Source organism: Serinus canaria, chromosome 1A (genome assembly GCF_022539315.1).
Source record: "Serinus canaria isolate serCan28SL12 chromosome 1A, serCan2020, whole genome shotgun sequence".
In the NCBI taxonomy this organism is placed as follows: Eukaryota; Metazoa; Chordata; class Aves; order Passeriformes; family Fringillidae; genus Serinus; species Serinus canaria.
Window position 1 is genome coordinate 56,372,107 of NC_066314.1, and position 19,158 is coordinate 56,391,264.

At 43.5% G+C, this 19,158-nt stretch overlaps 1 protein-coding gene across 17 annotated transcripts in view; it reads left to right on the forward strand.

Annotated features, from left to right (window-relative positions):
• PPFIBP1 (PPFIA binding protein 1) overlaps positions 1-19,158 on the forward strand; it is a 104,897-nt gene that overhangs the window by 82,452 nt on the left and 3,287 nt on the right. For 11 of the 17 annotated variants that reach the window (XM_030238203.2, XM_030238209.2, XM_050970213.1 and 8 more), the window contains 17 exons: positions 604-688; positions 1,716-1,870; positions 2,804-2,934; positions 4,220-4,273; positions 4,897-4,957; positions 6,034-6,063; positions 7,779-7,953; positions 9,392-9,424; positions 11,618-11,759; positions 12,032-12,160; positions 12,736-12,886; positions 14,117-14,228; positions 14,371-14,459; positions 16,232-16,354; positions 17,141-17,266; positions 18,083-18,271; positions 18,795-18,974. In XM_030238203.2, coding sequence (XP_030094063.1) covers positions 604-688; positions 1,716-1,870; positions 2,804-2,934; positions 4,220-4,273; positions 4,897-4,957; positions 6,034-6,063; positions 7,779-7,953; positions 9,392-9,424; positions 11,618-11,759; positions 12,032-12,160; positions 12,736-12,886; positions 14,117-14,228; positions 14,371-14,459; positions 16,232-16,354; positions 17,141-17,266; positions 18,083-18,271; positions 18,795-18,974 — 1,965 coding nt within the window. The remainder of the gene's footprint in view (positions 1-603; positions 689-1,715; positions 1,871-2,803; positions 2,935-4,219; positions 4,274-4,896; positions 4,958-6,033; positions 6,064-7,778; positions 7,954-9,391; positions 9,425-11,617; positions 11,760-12,031; positions 12,161-12,735; positions 12,887-14,116; positions 14,229-14,370; positions 14,460-16,231; positions 16,355-17,140; positions 17,267-18,082; positions 18,272-18,794; positions 18,975-19,158) is intronic. The other 6 variants (XM_030238207.2, XM_030238212.2, XM_030238206.2 and 3 more) reach the window with 5 other exon arrangements.

The following is a 19,158-nucleotide window of genomic DNA, read 5'->3' on the forward strand; positions in this document are numbered from 1 at the left end:
ATTTCTGCAATCATAAAGATCAGATTTGTACAAGTCGATGATTTTCTACAATCAGAAGCACTGCAGTGCCTTTCAGGGGCTATGAGCATTTATGAGCTCTGTGCATGTGCACAAGATTTGTTCAGAGTCCTTACACTCTTGAGTTCAGTGTGGTTAATTTACACTGTGTTCTGCAAATGTAAAGATCTCCATACAAGTGCCAGATCACAGGCTGCATTTCCAAAAGGGCTTTTCTGTGAAGTAAGAATTATTTTCATACATGGTTTTTATGCTTTCATATGCATGTGCATTTTGTAGGATGTTTCCTTTTGATCACCAAAGTTCTAAATCCTTTGTACATGGCAAATTTATTATGCTCTACCTTTGACTTAATAAGGGAGCTGAAATCCACTTTCAAGGCTGGGACAGTTCTGGTGATTAACCAGATTATAGTTTTTGCTAAATACAACTTTTGATATTTCAAAGCCTCTCAGCATTCTGAGTCCTGTCCCATCCACACTTCCCATTTATTTTAGTCTCACAGCCAGTTAAACTAAAGGATCTAGTATTTGTACTTCTTATTTCTGGGAGAGGAAGCATAGTCACAATTTCCTTTTATTTTAGGATCGGAAGATAGAAGAGCTTCGGCAATCTCTGAATAGGTACAAGAAAGTCCAAGACATGGTGATACTGGCTCAAGGTAAAAAAGGTATTGTACAACCAAAAAACAAACAAACAAACAAAAAAGGCAACTCTACTGTCATTTAAGCTCCAGGTGTGTTGTGGTGAGCTTAACCATGTGACTGAAGCAGAAGCTATATCTGTATCACAACATTCCATATATTTTAAGACTGGTGGGGGTTTCCAGGCCCCTTCAGAGGGGATTTTCAACAGTCCAACAAAAGTGAGGAAGCAAAATATGTGGTTTTTTTGTGTTGGGTTCATACCATGCTGAGTGTTGGAGGGGGAGCAATTTTTAAATAAGTATTGCCCTTTCTTGCAGTACTGTGCCTTAGCTACAGGAGGGTGTTAGAACAGACCTTGATTCTCTGGGAGCTCTGCTCCATGGTCACTTCATAGAGCATGGACAGAGATTTCAGGCAGTGACAAATGGGCGAGAGAGGTTTTTGCCCTCAATGGCCTTTGGTTTGTGCTTGCCTCAGGTCTTTGGCAGCAAACACTGGATTTCTGCTCACCTTTTAGAAAGTATTGGTTGTCTTTCACAACCAGTCCAAGCCTTTTGCTAGCACTGAGGCAGTTCAGGAGCATCCAGCGTGGAAGGAGCAGAGGATGCCAACACTGATGTGGGCTTCAGCACTACCTAAATGAGACATACTCTGTTTGTGGCAGGCTGCAGACCTGATGTGGTCTCTTCCAGGCTGGTGATGGACTCAGAGCAGTGGGCTGCATTTTTCCATAGTAAATAAGGGAAACAAAGTATTTAGAACAAAATTCCAGGACAGGAAAGAAGTCCTCCAATTTATTCAGCTTGTTGAAACTGATGGCACTAAATGCCCTGAGGGTGTTTGCTGGGCTTTTTGACCTCCCTCTGTTCCAACCCTGCTGTGTTGTGAAGGTTGAATTGGGAAGTGACACTTGGCTGCGGTTCACTTTCACCTAAAAACCCCAGCAATCAAATCCTTCCAGTTTTTGGCCCATAAATGAGCACGCTGGCCGCAACTTGTATGGGAGCAAGGGTTGTAAAACCAACAAGTTTCCATATTCTCTCCCTTCAGGCAAGGAAACTGAAAGTGAAGACTTGAATTCCGGGTCTGTATCCACGGGTTTATTGGACACACCAAGTCTGACCGACCCAGAGAAGAGCCCATCCCCAACCCCAGTAACAGCATCTCCAATCCATGATGAGTTCAACGTGAACATTCATGAAGAGGTAGGTTGGTTTGGGGTTTTTTTGCTTTATTTTGTACCATCATTCCTTGAAAACACTGCTTGTGCTGGATTCATATTGCAGATGGCAAAACTCAAATTTCTGAAAAGATTATTTTCTGGGTTTCACAGTTTTTTGTAATGTCTCATATCCTTTTGAGGAAAGTAGTTTTCTTGTGAAAGCTGCTGAGGAATTTCAATTAAACTTATTTTTCTTAATCCTCAAATGGGATCAGGAGACAGAAATAGATGTATTTATCATGAGAACAAATCTAAATTACTTTTCCTATTTGTCATAGAAATTATTTTTGTTATCAAATGTAGCTGTTTTAGGAGCTACATATACTTTGGCACATACCTGAAGTAAATGTGTTGGGACTTACTAAATATATATTTTCATATTTAAGAGGATGCAATCATAATTGCATCCACTCAGGTTAAATGATACATAGGTTGTGGTTCAATCTCTGATTTTTACAATCAGATTTTCCAGTACAAAAACTATAGATCTCTTCTCTAAACTCTGAGTCAGAGCAGGGTCTTGACTACCTAAACAGCAAGAACCCACTATGAAGAAAATGTAATTAAATTAAATTAAATGTTTAGCAGCTTTTTTCTCTGAGTGTCTGAGGACAGGATTAAATCTGAAAAGTGGACTGCCCTTCATGGTGTCTGTGGTTGAGACAGATTTAGCAGGCAGCCTTGGGAGACTTGTGAGATTTTTGTCTATGCTGTAGCTTAGCTGTGCAATGATTCATGTTTTATCTGCAGTGCCATCTTTCAAGGAGTAAATCATTCTGTTAGAATAAGGAAAAAATCACTTTTGAAACCTTGTTTCAGATCCTTTTCTTCATGGTTTATCTGTTGCTCTTTTTTCATTTATGATTGCCTTATTTCAGCTCAGAAGATTGTAACACATATTCTTCCTTCTTTTCAGAATTCCTTACAGATCCACACAAGCATTTTACAGATTTCAATCCCTTCCTTTCCATCAGCATCCAAGAGCTCAGAAGCTGTTGCAGAGAGACTGAAAACACACCCTAGGCCAGATCCTGCAAGTGAAATGAGGTATTATGGGTTCCATGAATTTTTCAATTGTAAATCCAATATTCTATGACATTTAAGGAGAGCAATAATCTGTCAGTCACTGAATTAGCCAGGTAAACACAGCTAGGAGTCCCTTGGCTAGCTGCAGCAAACCAAGCTAATGTTCCTGAAGTGCCTTGATTAAATCCTGCGTAAGCAAGGGCTGGTTTAGTTGCTGCTGTAGCAGCACTCATGGTCTGTACCAGCTGCTTCACAAGGAATGAACAGAAGGAGAGGGAATCTGATCTCATGTATGAAGGCCATAGAATCATTATTTTTGTCTATGTTTGCATCATGGAAGTCTGGCTGGCTCTGCCAGCCCTGGTGATTTGTGCTCAGACATTTTCCACAGCTGCTAAAGAGGGTTGTAAGGCACTGCCATAACAAAAGGGCTTCCAGCTCTAACCCGAGGAGGGGAGGAAACCCAAGGGATGTGTGCCTGCAGCCTGGGGCTGTGGCTGAGCTGTGGCACCCAGGGATCCCTGTGCTTGGAACCAGTGGCAGCTGCTGGGTGAGGAGTGGTTGTTACCTTTCATCAGCATTTCTAATCCTGCACCCTACTTGTCCTGGGAGGAAACCTAATCCCTGCAGACCTGCACTGGCACTGCAGGGAGTACAGAAAAGCACTCACAGCTCAACAAAGACTGTGCTTGGGTTTTTTTCTTCTGGGTCCAAATCCCTGGCTTTATCTTAAGAAGTATCAAACACTAAGAATCCAGAGGCAAGGAGATGTTGTTGACTTGAAACAATCATCAACCTCAATGTGAAGCATCAGTGCAAGCTCAATTTGATGTGTGATTTTTCCAGTTCCAGTTGAGGAAAGGGTCCTATCCAGAAGCCCAGCTTTGCTCAGTTTGTGCTGTGCATGTTCCTCATGCAGCTCTAGCCATCACCAGCAGGGATTTCACCTGTGTCTCCTCTTGGCAAAATCCAAAGCAAGCACTAAACTGCAACAAAGTGCCCCCTACTGCGAGTGGTGGCCAGGAGATGGTGACCTCCACTCCTTGTGCTGCTGCAGACCCTGCTGGAACCTCTGCATTTATTGAAGCTGAATAGTTCAGTATTGTCACGATCTTACAGTGAGAGTTGTCTTTCCTGAGGCTCCTGAGCTCACCTTTGTCCTTTATCTTTTACAAGACTTGCAACCATAGCAGGGAAAATTTGCCGTGTGTTGGTACCATGAGAGCTGAAGTGAAAACAGAATTAAAGCAGGTTGAGATCATAGGATTTCTGTCTCAGCCTTTTTTATATCTTTTTTGCTTTACAGTGAAGGAAGATCAACAGGTTCCTCCCCTGAAACTCATCTGTGTGATAGTCCAGTGTAAGTGCAAATATCAAATCTGTCCAGGGGACATATTTAAATGGGATGGTCAACTTGAACCCCCACAAAGCATCCCCCTTATTTTACATACATATGTAAATAGGTCTGTTAATTTTAGCCAAGATGACATTTTGTGATGGTAGATTTCTGCTTATGTCCCATGCTTTCATGATCATTATTTTCCAATGCTTTTTCTGGGCACATGGTACTTCCTGTTACACTGTAAAGCATTTCTAATTTGGTGGTAGACTGTCAATATACTTTGAAATCTGTAGTTTTCCACAGTGCATGAACACATGATTTGCTTTTTTCTTTTGGTAGCGGGGGGAAGGTGATCAGCTGACTTCAATGAGAAAATAATTTTCATTACTGCCACATATCCATATTCCGTAAAGCAGCAGTTATTCCAGTGTCAAAGTTCTTACAGTATCTCATTAAATTGCATGGGCTCTGATTACTGAATTTACTGCACTGATTACTGCATCTTAATTCAAAATATCATTTGGTTTGGCATATCTCATCATGTATTATAATGCTGTCTTTAAAGCTGACTCCTTTGAGTGTCTTTCTCTTAGCAAGTTTAATTCTAATAACTGAGCTTGGTTTTTATGTTATTGTTTCAGAATTTCCACACTGCAGAAGTCCAGCAGTCTGAGCAGTTTGAGGAAAGAGGCATTTGAAGTGGTAGGTTTGGTCTCTTACTTCCTCCCACCTCCTTGCACATAGGTGTGACATCTCTGTTTTGACCCTGTGGGTGTTGTGTTGCCTTCTGAGAAATTTTGAGTCAGAACAGGCTCCTTGTGGCTTGTGTTGGCAGTGGTCACACATATGTGACATCTTCCATATTCTATTAAAGAAGAAAAGCTGTCCTTGAAAACACAGGTGATTTTTTTTTCCCCTGTTTGTATGAGGCTTTCACCTGAGACTCTCCTGCTGTGTTTTTGCCCAGAGAATGAGAAAGGAATTTTTTTTACTGGATATGCCTTTCTGATTTAAGACAAGGGAAAAAATAACTCCTTGCACCACTTCCTACCTGTGTTTAAGGTGAATAATTTTGGCAGGCCATGTAATTAATGCACTGTAAAATACACTCTGTGTTGACTGTATGTTTTAGGTAGTCAGAAACAAAATACTGAGCTGTTGGATGTCTGGGGATAGCTTCAGTTTAGGTTTCTGTGGAAGTGACCAAAAGCAGCTAATCTCTAGCAATGCTATCAAATCAGTGCAGTTCAGGTACTCTTTAGTGACAGTCTGAACTCCAGGAAGCTCCTGAATTCCCTGATACCTCCTGTGCCTTGCAGTGTAGGGGGCAGGCTGACAGGACTGAAAATGTCACCAGAACCTGATAAGAGCTGGAGTTCATGGGTTGGGGGTCTTTGGTTTTTTGTTTGTTTGGACAGACAGGAATAGAGGTTGTGGATGTTTTATCTACATGGCTTCTACCCTGTCTGGTTCCTGCTCTGGGTCCCCTCAGGCAGCTCTGCCTGTGAGTGCCTTAATATTCTGTGTGTCACTAATCATGTGCACAGCTAATCCTTCACAAAGTGAACCAAAGCAACTCTATTTCCATGTCAGCTCACTGACCTCAAAGCAAGCAAGGCTTAATCTGTGTGAAATACAGCTCTGAAGAGATTTATTTTGGGGGAAAGGAACAGTCAGGGAAGGGTATTTCTGTCAGAACTTAACTGGGGGTAATCATAATGAATTGAATACTGGCTATAAACCATGACTTTTAAAATGCCTTAATCTTTTCCAAACAGGACAGAGACTGTGCACAGAAGCCAGCAGAGGTAATGTGTGTGTGTAGTGATGTGTGTCCTTGGAGAATCAGGGGCAGAGAGCAGGTGCTGGCAGGCTGGGAGGTGTGGAATTGCCACATGCAGTTCCAGAGGGGGAATGGAAGTCCTGCAGACAGGACAGGGAGGAGTCTCTGGTGGCTGTCACTATCAGTGGCATTGCTCAGTGCTCAGCACCTCCTTGCCTCCTCACATATGGATTGTCTTCCAGTCTGATTGAGCATGAGGTTGCCAGCTGAGCTAATGTTTTTCCCCCACTAGATAATTAGCAAAGCATTAAGCATTTTACTGACTCTGTAATTATCTTTGATTAGTGTATCTTTAAAAACCTTTGGGTTTCTCAGTTGTTTTCTGTAAGTAGCAAGTGTGTTTCTGAAAAGCCTGTCATTGCAGAACAGTCAGTCAGTGGTACCTTAAGGCTACATCTTGCAGTTCTTACCTCTAGGAACACCTGAGCAGAGGTGACAGACTTCAGACATCACTCACAGGATGAATTCTGTATTGATTCAGCAAAAGCCTAAGGATTATATTTGGGCTGTAAATGGTTTTGCTTCCTCCTTTTAAAGAGATAGTGAAACAGCTGGCAAGGTTAAAATACTGCTTTAAGTTGGCTAACTGGAGTGTCTGATATCTCTCTTGGCATTTATATTCCTTGCTTGATCTGAAATTTCCTCTTTGCTTTGGCAGTAGACACAGTCAATTAATCCATTAATTAAGAAATTGCAGAGCAGTGACAGAAAGAGCTCTCTGACACTTGGTAGAGAACCAAAGTACTGTGGGGTGTTGTCTCTCTGCTTCCCACTTACTGCCCCTACAGCTGCCAGTGGGGGAGACAGAGACCCTGGAAAGCTGGAGAAGTTCAGAGCCTTGCAGGACTCTATTTTCATCTTGTCCATACTTTTAAGTCAGCCTTACAGAAATTAAGGAATATCTTAAAGAACACAATTTACTCTTAGCAGGTAGTGATAGTAATCCTGGATCCTGAACATATGTCAGGGTTTAATCCCAGCTGACAGCAAAGGACCCCACAGCTGGTCCCCCTCCCTGACCCAGTGGGATGGGGAGGAGAATCAACAAAAAAAAGATGGAACTCAGGGGTTGAGATATGAACAGTTTAATAATTGGAAAAAAAAAAAAATAGGAAGAGAGAGAGAAAACCCAAAAAAGACAAGTGATGCCTCACAATACTATTGCTCATCCCCCACTGACCAATATCTAGCCCATCTCCAAAATATGGTTGGCTCCCCTTCCCAGTAACCCCCCCAGTTTATATACTGGCCATGGAATTCTGTGGTGTGGAAAAATTCTTTAGTAGTTCAGGTCAGTATCCTGGACATGCTGCATCCCAGCTTCTTGTGCACTTCCTTGCTGACAGAGCATGGGAAAATGAAAAGTGCTTGACTCAGGGCTCAGCAACAACCCAAACACCCCAGTGTTATTCACATTATTCCCTACTAAATCCAAAACACAGCACCAAACCAGTACACAGTGTTGAACTAAGAAAAAGTTAACTCCATCCCATCCCAAACCAGGACAACATATTCAAATTAAGATCTTGTTTATGTTTTTCATTATGGTTTTTGCATTCTGTATTCTTGTAGTGACAGATGAGGAGGACCTCCAAGATTACCGGCCAGCAGTCACTTTGCAGGCTCTCAAAAGGCCTTCTGCAATTCCCTTATATTGACTCTTTATTTCCCAATTTCAAGCAGGTTAAACCTCCTGTGGAAGGCAATAATTTTGCAACCCTCCCTCCCAAGCCCCCTTCTCACGGTGGCACAGGTGATGAGGACAGTTTTGGCACCCGCAAGGCCAGATCTTCCTTTGGACGAGGCTTTTTCAAGATAAAAAATAACAAGAGGACTGCAAGCGCCCCCAATCTGGGTAGGTACCCTGACTCTGCATTCAGATTTCAGATTCTGTGCATTTGAATCTGAACAATAGCTGTAACTGCTTTAAGAAGCAGGAAAGCAAGCCTTAGTCTCCCTGTGACTTGGTGGCACTTGTGATAGTCGAATGTTTGGAAAATATCAAACAGCAAGGAAAGAAAATGACTGATGTGAGGAAGTATTTGATGTGGTTCAGACTCTGTTGTGGTATCTTGCCATGGACCTTGTAGGGTCTTGCTGCTCTATGAAATGCTGTCTGGCAGTTGTTCACACATGGGATTTTTGGAGTTTTTTTCCCCTGGGTCTATCTTTGGTTTATCTTTCACAAGATTTTTTAGATATACAGAAATAGGACAGCAGGACTCAGTCTTTCTCTTTTTTGTTTTTTTGTACTTAAGCAGCCTTGCAGAAGAAGTGGTGACAACAGGAACAGGATTGGCAAGTCATTCAAGCTCATGTTGATTTTTTTACCTGTAGTGTTGGTGGGGGTGTTATTTTGGTATTGTCATTTGGTGACATTTGCATATGATGAAGAAATAAACAAAATGTTCTGCTTAATGCAGAAGTCACTGTTGCCACTAATTGGAATTCTACTTACATTTACTGCTCTGCTCTAGCAGTCTTTCCACTGATCCAGTTCAAGCATCCAGTGAATCCCTGCATCAGATCTACTGCCAGACATCTTAGGTTTTTGTTTTTCTCTTGCATGAGATTCAGGAATTTAGCTCTCTATTTCAGAAGCCTGAAGGGGGATAGCTTCTACTTTGTTACTAACTCCAAGAGAATTTTAGATTTTTGTTCAAAACAAATAACATACCTACACATTGATGATATACTGCCCATATTTGCCTGTGACATACAGCCTGGGAACTTGCTAGCTTACTTGGAATAGATGTACAGTCTGTTCTGAGGGTTAAACTCTTTGCTTTGGTTTATTTCATCTTTGCTTTTGTGTAATCTCCTGTGTTGTCCTGAAATTGATTTGTCTAACAAAGTGCAGTACTTGTGGCTGTCATAGAGGAGTGGAAGATGGGCCATGTAAATGAGGTGCTGTGACTTTGAGTAAGTTACTTATGTTATCCAGATTTCAGTGCCCTCATCTGTAAAGCTGCTGTCCAGGAATTTGCCACTTCACAGGAGCAATGGGTCCTGAAGCAGATGACCTCCTTGCACCGAAGTGACTGCAGTGCTATTTTTCCCTCCCACCACAGAGCTCTACTCCACTCCTTTGTTGGGAAAGGGAGTTTCCCAGTGACGTGGGATCCTAATCCCTTGTGAATTCAGCATTTGTGTGGCGCTTGTGTCTCCCGTCCCTCCCTCCTTTTGTCCCTACTGCGTCGCTGTGAGTTTTGAATTGTGTTTGACCTTGTGCCTCTGCGTGTTCTCTCCCGTTGTGCTGCGTGTGGGTTTGTGCCTTGTGTGGATATCTGAAGATCGCAGTCGAAGTGCCAGTGCACCTACTTTAGGTACAGTAATCCTGCATGTCTGCCCATGCCAGCCCTGTGCCCTGACTGCTGCTAACAGCTGCCTGTGGCCACACATTTCCCAAACCAGGCACCAGAGCTCTGCATCAGAGCTTCTGCCCATCACTAAAAGGAGTTTTAACGTAACATCTGCCCTCTGCTAAAAGTCAGCTGTGCTGTTCCTGAGTAGCTGCTACTAATGAGAGATTGCGGGTCAATTTGCAGAGACTTTTGCTGTAACTCTGAGCACAAAGTTACACAGACCGAGGTACCAGGTGAGAACTGGTGATGCTTAGTAGTTACCTATGTGCTGCCACCTGTCCTGGCTCCACTGGAAGAGTTTAAAGGGTGGTGAAGTAGGGAATGAGCTGTATTTCCCAGGCATTCATTTAAGGGAGTTTTGAGGGAAAGCATGTGTAATTCATCTTCTAGATGTAGTTGTGTTTATGGTACAGTAAAACAAATGAGAAGTAATTGGGGTAGATGGGGAAGGAGCCATTCACACAGCAAATAAGAACCAGTCTTGTAATGTGAGCATTCCCTGGGTGGTTCTGGCAAGGACAGGTGAGACCTGCCTTAGGAAGCAGAGCTGTGTCAATGGGATGGTGGTACAGCCACATGGGGTGGCAAAGAGACCAAGTGCTCTGGACCCTCTCTTTTTCTCACATGGCCCCCTAAATGTTACCTGTTCTACAGGGTTGTGTCAGTGCATGAAAAGGAGCCAGGTGTGAGGAGCAAACAGCGCAATTCCCACAAATCTCTGCTACTAATGCACCCAACCTTGTCCTGGTGTTCTCCCTCTAGAATGCCATTTCCACGGTTTTGGATTTTTTCACTTTACCTTCTACAAGTAAAGCAAAACCCACAAATGTCACAGCCTGGTTCAATGTTAGTGCTGTCTCTGTCAGCGGCAGGATCCCTGTGCGGGATAGTGGCCAAACTAAAGTGCCTGGAAATGATCTTTTGTGTGACCTTGTTGTTTCACTGCAAGCTTTGACAAGGTGGAAAATGGGACATGTTCAGAGGTGTTCTGGCTGAACCATGTAAAGTTTGCCCAGCAGACGGATACACTGGCAAAGCCTGCAGTTTGTTGCTGGTCATGGCCCTTTTGTGGCCATCTCAGCATTAACTCTGTGGCTTGAGACCACATGTCCCAGCAATATAAGGTCTGCCTTGATGCATCGTTTACTTTTCTCCTGGAAGTCTGAAAGTCCATTTCAAACACAAGTGATGGTCATTCAATTACAGAGCTATATTAAAAGATGCTGCAAATCATTCCAGGCCTGACTGCCTTGCCACAGCTTCTTCAGCTGAACAAGCTAGTGCTCTCACTCTTCCCCAGCAAGCAACTGGCATAAACTCTATGTGGTAGTTTTATTCAGCTATCTGGCACTTGCTAGCACATCTCTGCTTATGTAGTCTAGTAGATACTGCAATTCTGTTAGTTTTCTTTTAAAATTATGTTTAAATTGTCTTTTCCTTTAACAGTTTAGCTTTTGTGGCAACTTCCCCTTTGGGGACAAGAGCACTCAGGTTTGTTGTCATGGAAAACAACTACAGATCAAGGATTTAAAGTTTTTAGGATGGGTGGTAATGTTGAGAGTCTCTGATCAGAGATGTTTTGTTCACCAAGAATATACAGTTCAGACAGAGCCTAAACTCCATGGTGTTCCTCTGAGGAGGAACAAAATATTTCATAGTTTGAAGAAATGAGGGGAAGAGGGCCCTCCTTCTGGGGCAGGAGTTTTGTTGCTGGAATTTCCTGGCCAGTGAATGAAATACTACAGGTTGTTGGAAAGGATATCTGCAGGGAAGTTACCTGGCTTTCTGTGCTTTGGGGACTCCTGGTTTAGTTCCCTGCCACTGCACTGAATTGTTTCTGGGCACCCACATGCCTTGGCTCTGTCTGTGAAAGCACTGTAGGAGCACTCCCTGAGGAAGAGTAAATTTGGGATTTAATTCCCTGCTTGATTCATGAGGTGGATTTTCCCACCTTGGGTGCAAGGCACTTAACTGAAGCAGAGCATTGCCTTGGAGGAACATGTGGCGTTTCTCATGGATTTTCCCATCCCTCTTTACCCCATTTTCTTGACATGGTGGCTGTCAGTAATTTAGCAGGAGTCATTCCCAAGGTCAGGAGCATGTCTGTACAGTCCTTCACAAGAGGGTCTTGACAAAACTTTTGTTTTCTAACAGCTGAAACAGAGAAGGGATCTGCAGACCACTTGGATCTGGCTGGCTTGCCCCCTCGCCCAAAAGAAGCAGATAGTTTGCAGATGACACCACCTTCTCCAGATTCCAGGAAAAAGGCCAGGGGAATCAAGAAGTTGTTTGGAAGGTAAGTAAAAGATGAGAGATGACCATTTTCCACAGCTAGGGCTTGGGCAGGGTTTTGCTGGGGACACACCTTCCTTTCTCCCCTGCCAGGGTATGGCTCCATGGTTTAATATCCCAAGAGCAGGAGCCCGTGTGGTATTTGTAGAGATAACAGTGGGCTGGGGACAGGTAGAAGAGGAGCTGCAAGCCCTGGGGAGATCTTGCCTGTGTTGGTTGCAGTGGTAGCAGCCTTTTCCTTTGCCAAATGTGAATGTGATTTCTTTCTTTCTTCAGGCTTAAAAGGAGTCAGTCCACCACCTTCAACCCAGAGGACATGTCCGAGACAGAGTTCAAAAGAGGAGGGACGAGAGCAACCGCAGGGCCCCGGCTGGGCTGGTCTCGGGACCTGGGCCAGTCCCACAGGTGACCCCAGTGCAGCCAGCGTCAGTGCTGGGATCCCTGCGAGCACAGGGCTCAGAGCAGGAGGGCAGTGCAAAATGAAACATCCTCTCTTCTGACTGGGCAAAACCAGGCAGATCCAGGCTGCCTGCTTCTCTGAGAGAGGGTCCCTGCAGGGCTGAGGTGGGCTGGGTGGTGGGGTCCTGCTGCTGAGCTCTCACCTTCGCAGGATGGGGCCGTGAGGCAACATGTGAGCCCTCATGTGGCAGTGACAGATACTTCTTCTGTGCCTTTCCTGCTGCACTTCCAGGGATTAAAGGAAAAAGTGAAACATTCCAGTCTCACTCCAGAGCTGCAGCCATGCTGGGCAGCAGAGGTGGCTCTTTTCAGTAGCATTATAGGAGGCTGTGTTTACTGTGACAGTGGCAACAGATCAGCAGTGCCCAGCACTGCATCGTGCTGATGGTTCTCCCTCAGAGGTTGTCCCAGCTCCCACAAGATGTAAATTAGGCTTAGCTTTTGGCTTTGTTATTATTTATGAGAACAGGAGACTGGAAGCACAGGATTTATCAGTTTGTTTTGGGTAATATCTCCCACAGTGAGCTGGACATGCCATTCGCAAAGTGGACCAAGGAGCAGGTTTGCAACTGGCTCCAGGACCAAGGGCTTGGCTCCTACATCAATAACGGCAGGCACTGGATATTGTCTGGGCAAACACTTCTGCAGGCTTCTCAGCAGGATCTGGAAAAGGTGAGGAATAACAGAAACAGTCCTTTCAAATAAAGGTTAAAAAAAAAAAAAAATCACCATACCTGTGCATGTAAATCAGGTCTGTAAAGTGCACCTGGTATAAAAATGTAAACTAGATGAGTTTTCACCCTGCAGTGATGCCAAATCCATTTCTTTTTAGCTGAAGCTTTGTAGAAATTTAATGCTCTGTAATGAAGCTAATAATTAAAAATACATGATTTAACTTCATTAAGCAGGGACACATCAATTGACTGTAGCACCCTCTAAAAATATGCATGTGAGACTGCCTCATTATCATATGGGTTTGTAGCTCTGCTTCATTAGCACCCATATGTGCTACAGTTATTTTATGCCTATGTGAGAAGGGTGTAAAAAGGTGCTGTTTTGTTCTGATTGTGTTTTCTGTCCATTTTACACAAAGAGGAATGAGGATTTGTTACACACAGGTTGATCAGTCTCTGTCTTTAATTGTTGCAGAATTGCTTGTCTGTTTTTAAAAATGAGAAACACAGAAGAAATTGATTCAATTTACACTTTTAATCCATAGTATTTGATGCAGTTTGAATTTTCAGCTTTTAAAAAAATCACTCTCTTCACCAAACAGTAAGCCTGTTTTCTCAATTGGGTAGTTACACTACAACTGGAATAAGAGAAGTGTATTATGAACATAATGGCTTGTAATAGTGTTGTCAGAGGTAACATTAACCAGCAGGCACTCCTGAAAGGGAAATGGGATTAAAGAGATCCTGCAATGGCTACACTTGCAACTAAACTGGGGAATAATGTTGAGCATTTGGAAGCATTAATGAATTTCAGTAATTCCTAGGACATTCCTATACTCTTAACTAAATAATTATTTTAACTTTACCTAACTAAGTGGAAGAGGATGAATTAATCCCAGCAAGTTTTTTTTTTGGAATGCTAACATTTTTATTATATTGTGGGATTTTTTTTTACTTGCTATGAGAATATTGTGGCCAACATTTTAATGCAGTTTAGAATCCACCACTCCTTGAAATTAATCTACCACACTGTGAAACTCACCCACCCCGGTAAGTGGGCCTTTCCCTAGTGCTGAATGTCTGCTAAAACAACACTGAAATTCAGCAAAAAGAAAATGCACCTGCCAGGTCACCAGCAATGCTGTGAAAGTGTGACCCTTTGTCACTCAGCAGAGGAAGAAATAAAACAATATTGTCTCTAGATTTACTGCTTTGCTTCCTTTCACAGGAGCTTGGGATAAAGCACCCTTTGCATAGGAAGAAGCTCCAGCTTGCTCTGCAGGCACTGGGATCTGAGGAGGAGAACAACCATGGAAAACTGGATTACCACTGGGTTACCAGTAAGATTTTACTGCATGCTGAAGCAGTGCCTTTGGATAGGGGTCCTTAATCGTGGCTGCTTTGGGGCACTGGGCATGGGAACAGTGAGTGCTGCTGGGTAACGTGGCTGCCACTCTGACAGGAGTGTCTGTCCTGCCCTAGGGTGGCTGGATGACATTGGCCTGCCCCAGTATAAGACTCAGTTTGATGAGGGGAAGGTGGATGGACGCATGCTCCATTACATGACTGTGGTGAGTAAATGGTTTCTTCCTTTCCTGACATCCTTTCCATGTTCTTGGCTTCTCAGTGTTCAAAGGACCCCTTTGAACTCTAGTGAGTGTCCTGTGTTCGTGCCAATGGCTGTAACCTATAGAAATCAGATACTACTGCTCACCTGCAAGCATTTCCTAAGTTCTTTCCATCTCTAGAGCTACTAGATTCAGGTGGAAGAGCAAACACAGTAAGCAAGAATTTAGACTCTTGCATGAGAAATGGGCAATCCTGAGCTTAACAGCTGTGTGTGACACCGCTGTGCTGAAGCAGAGCTTTTGTACACAAAGGTGTGCAAATGCTGTGGTTGCCATTCATGCTTTTGCTGTTCATATTGTTATTAATTAATAGAAGCAGGTGGAATCTTTTTCTTCAGTGAGCAAGCATTCTATCAGCTTGCTTTCTTACATGGATGCTTAGGTGAAGAAAACCCAAGCAATTTCCTTTGAAGAAAATTGCAGTTCTGAGAGCCAGCTTGTTTGAAAGCAGGCTACACTTAACAGCTTTTGCATTTCAAAGTGCTTAGCGCAGGCATCACCTCCCCACTCCCCACTTCACTGCCAATCAGGCTTCCTTTGTGTAAGGGCTCAGGTAAGATGAGATAAGATCTTCCTTCTCTGGGGACACATGCAAATTGAACATCACTAATATTAATTCTTTCTGCACAACAAAGAAGAAATCAATCACAGCCCTACTCTCTCATGAACCATGAGTTACCTTTTCATGCCACACTGGCATGTGTTTTGCATAGGTTTTATGTCATGGTTTGCAATTTTATTTATTATAAGATTGTTTTTTCTCCTTCTTAGCCCTGGGAAGTATGATGTCAGCAACCTCCATGAAGTTTGTTGTTGTGTTGGGAGACTTTGCTACCATTGTCACCGCCCTTTAACTGTAGATCACTGGGGATATTTTTAGAGCAAGTTTAATTGTACAGTCAAATTATGACAACAGATTCGTTGTAAATTACCCACAAAATATGCAAAGTATTAAATTAATACTTGTTAATACTTGTACTCTTTTGAAGTTACTCTGACTCAAAATAATTAATAAGGAACATTTATTATTTTATAATAAATGAAATAGCAAACCATGACATAGTAACCTACTGTCAGATTCATCACAAAGTTAGCTGAACACAGTGGGATGTTTGGGTAAGCAAAGAATCTTGTCTTAAATATCTGACAAAATAGATTCCAATGCTCATAAATATAAATAAAACTGAAAGATTAAGCCAGGCTAATCCTGGAACAAGGGTGCATAAATTTATATAAGTTAGCCAAATTGCACTTGGACTTTGAGACACTTTTCTTCTTCCCTCTTTTTTATTCTAACCATAGAGAATGTCCCAATTTTCAGGGTAATTTCTTTTTCAGTAAAACTTCTAGCTGAACATTTGAGGTAATTTCTGGCAGGATTAAATGCCAGGTGAGTCTAGTGTAGTGTGTTGCTGCTGTCCTGGCTCTTAGCCTGTCACTAAGGATGTGTCATCTCACCCTTTTTCCCTCCTTGTTACCCCATGTTTCTTGTACTTAGCTCTATGTGAAAATCATCCCCCAAGAGCTAGTACAGTGCAACACAAAGTTTTTGTTTTGGGACAATGGTTTGTTATGAACCACCTGTCTGACATATTAAAATCTTCCCCTCAGATGTGCCATTTTAAGCCAGGGGCTAAAGCAGTTCCCTCCAGGAGGATGCTGCTCCCATGAATAAGCATGTCTGTGTTTATTAACTCCCTCTTGCTCTTTGACAGGATGATCTGCTCTCCTTGAAGGTCATCAGTGTCCTTCACCACCTCAGCATCAAAAGAGCCATTCAGGTTTTGAGAATAAACAACTTTGAGCCAAATTGCCTGCGCAGGAGGCCATCTGATGAGGTACTGCTTACAAGGAAGCTGTGAAGAGGAATCCTGTAGGATTTTATCCTTGGTGTTCGATTATTCCTGCTCTGCTCTCTCTTCCTGTCTCCTCATCCTCCTTCATTTTTAGTTTCCTGTTTCTTATGTTATGCTTTTAACCTCCAGCTCTGACATCACTTATTTTCCTCTACCTGCCATGACCCCAAACTCACATCCCCCTTTCCAAGTCTCCTGCTTCTCCAAGCCAACAGCTGGCTATTTTGGCCCAGTCTCTGATGTGCTGTCTGGAAAACAAATCATCTTGAATTCAGTGCACTGTTGTCACAAATCTTGTGCAACTCTCTGGAAAACTGATGGCCATGTCAAAATTTTCTCTGTAAAAGGAGCTTGGCCCCATTACCAGGCAGGAGACTGCCATCATTGTGTTTTGGATGCAGCAAATGCTGGATAGGGCACTGGATGACAGAGCAACCCAGACTCTTGGATTTAGATCCACAATGTGTATCTGCAAGAACAGCACAGCAGCTGATGGAACCAGCTGAATTTTCAGCTCTGCTGGTAGAAATGGCAAATAACCCTAGTGCACAGCACAATAATCAAATGACCTGACACAGCCCTGCCCCCTGCCCAGACCCATCCCCATGCTGCTGTTGCAAGGTAGCAATCCAGAAAGAGAGTCTTTTCTCAAATGCAAAGTAGAATTGTATTCCTTAAGGGCAGGAGAAGTATGTTTCAGTAAAACTTGGGGCTGGGATTCAGCTGATTTGGAATGTCTCCTTACCTGCCTGTCCCTCCTGTTGGCAGAATAATGTGACACCTTCTGAGGTCACCCAGTGGACCAACCACCGCGTGATGGAGTGGCTGCGCTCCGTGGATCTGGCAGAGTACGCGCCCAACCTGCGGGGCAGCGGAGTGCACGGGGGGCTGATGGTGAGCTTCTGGGGTGGCTTCTTCCATTTTAGGAAAAAAAAGATGTCTGGTAACCTCTAGGTCACTGTTCTGACATTTTGTTTGCACACGCCTTTTCTGCTTATTCGGCTTAATACGAAGTTTCTTACCTTATGGTTTAAAGGGTATGAATGTCTCAAGGGGAAGTAGTGTGATTTAATACTCTGTATTCCCCTCACAATTCTGTTTTGGTATGGCATTCTCCACCTCCTGTCCTACAGTGCTGCCGTGCTGTTGAACAGCCAGTTTCTGCCTTCCTAACCTGGATATGGTTTTCTTTTGTGGGGGAAGCTTGTTACCTTCATAAAATTTGGGATTACACTGTCAAACCAGAATTTTTTTAATTGCTCTAGCATCACTTACTTCAGACAAAAGACTTATATGTGCAGAGGTTTGTTGTGGTGATTAGGAGTTATATCCCTGCTCCAGACATTTTGTGTCTGTTGATTTTCCGTGATTCCTCTGGCTACCTTTTCCAGAATTGGAAGATGATTCTGGGTAAACATTTTGTGGCAGCTTCACAGAGTACTTCAGTTAAGGGTGGATTTATCTGATCATTTCTTCTTACCTGCCAATTTGTTCCTGTTTATAACTCCAGAAGGAAAGGCTGGAGGTAGTATCTTAGGATTCCTTTAATTAGCTAACTCTCTTTCCTCCTTCTTTGTTGTATATTTCCTCTAAAATACAAACAAAAATCCCAAAGCAACCTTACGGAGTGACCAAGATAGGCCTGGATGCCCTTGAGATTTCATCAGACAGTACTGGCTTCAGCTGGATTCTCTGTGATTGGATTCCCAGGTTTTAGAGCCCCGTTTCAATGTAGAAACCATGGCCCAGCTGCTGAACATCCCACCCAACAAGACACTGCTGAGGCGCCACTTGGCCACTCATTTCAATCTTCTGGTGGGGCAGGAGGCCCAGCAGCAGAAGCGTGAAGCCATGGAGTCTCCAGACTACGTCCTCCTGACAGCAACTGCCAAAGTCAAGGTAGGTTGACTTTGCTCTGGGAGGTTCCAGGAAAGCATTTGGATCTCTGGTTTTATCCATGCTGGGAGGGTGCAGCATCAGTAAGGTCTGAGAAAAGGGTTTGGTTCCTAAGGAAGGAAGCATGAGAGCAGGACCGGCAGATCTGGGGCTGACACTTGTGTCTGCCATGAACAGGCCACTTCGCAACCTCTCTGACATGCAGAGACAAGAGGTAGCACTCATGTTGTCCTTCTGTCTGTACTGAGAGATGTTTGGGAGGGGGACTGTCCCTTACTGTTTACAGACTCATGGTTTAATGTGGAATTTTCACCTCATTTGGGATCTGTTAAATGGTGGTGTCTTAACAGTGGTAGAATGTGAGGACACATTGTCCTTTCAGATGCCACTGTCATGAAATTCAGAAGATCTGTGTAGGAGAGCACTGGGGTTTTGACCCTTTGTCAGGGAAACACAAGAAGAGCATGAGTAGGCCTGTTCTTTGCCAATTCTCTAACTCTTTGGCAAATTTCTCTTCACTTTTAAGCCAAAGAAACTTACCTTCAGCAATTTTGGGAGCCTGAGGAAGAAGAAGCAGGATGATGTGGAGGAGTATGTGTGTCCTATGGAGCTGGGGCGGGCCTCTGGGAGCGCATCAAAGAAGGGTTTTAAGCCTGGCCTGGATATGCGAGTCTATGATGATGATGATTTGGACAGGCTAGAGCAGGTAAGCCAGTTCTAACAATTCTGAGTCTTTGAGCTGTCAGGTTTGGTGGGAAAACCTTCCATTTCCCAGGGAAGTCTTCCTTTTGCTTTGGCCCGTGAAGGCCCTGACTTCTTGCTGTCACACAGCATTAGTGACAGAAGGGTCTGTTCCCAAGGAGGTTGAAGCTGTGAATGCAGCACCCTTA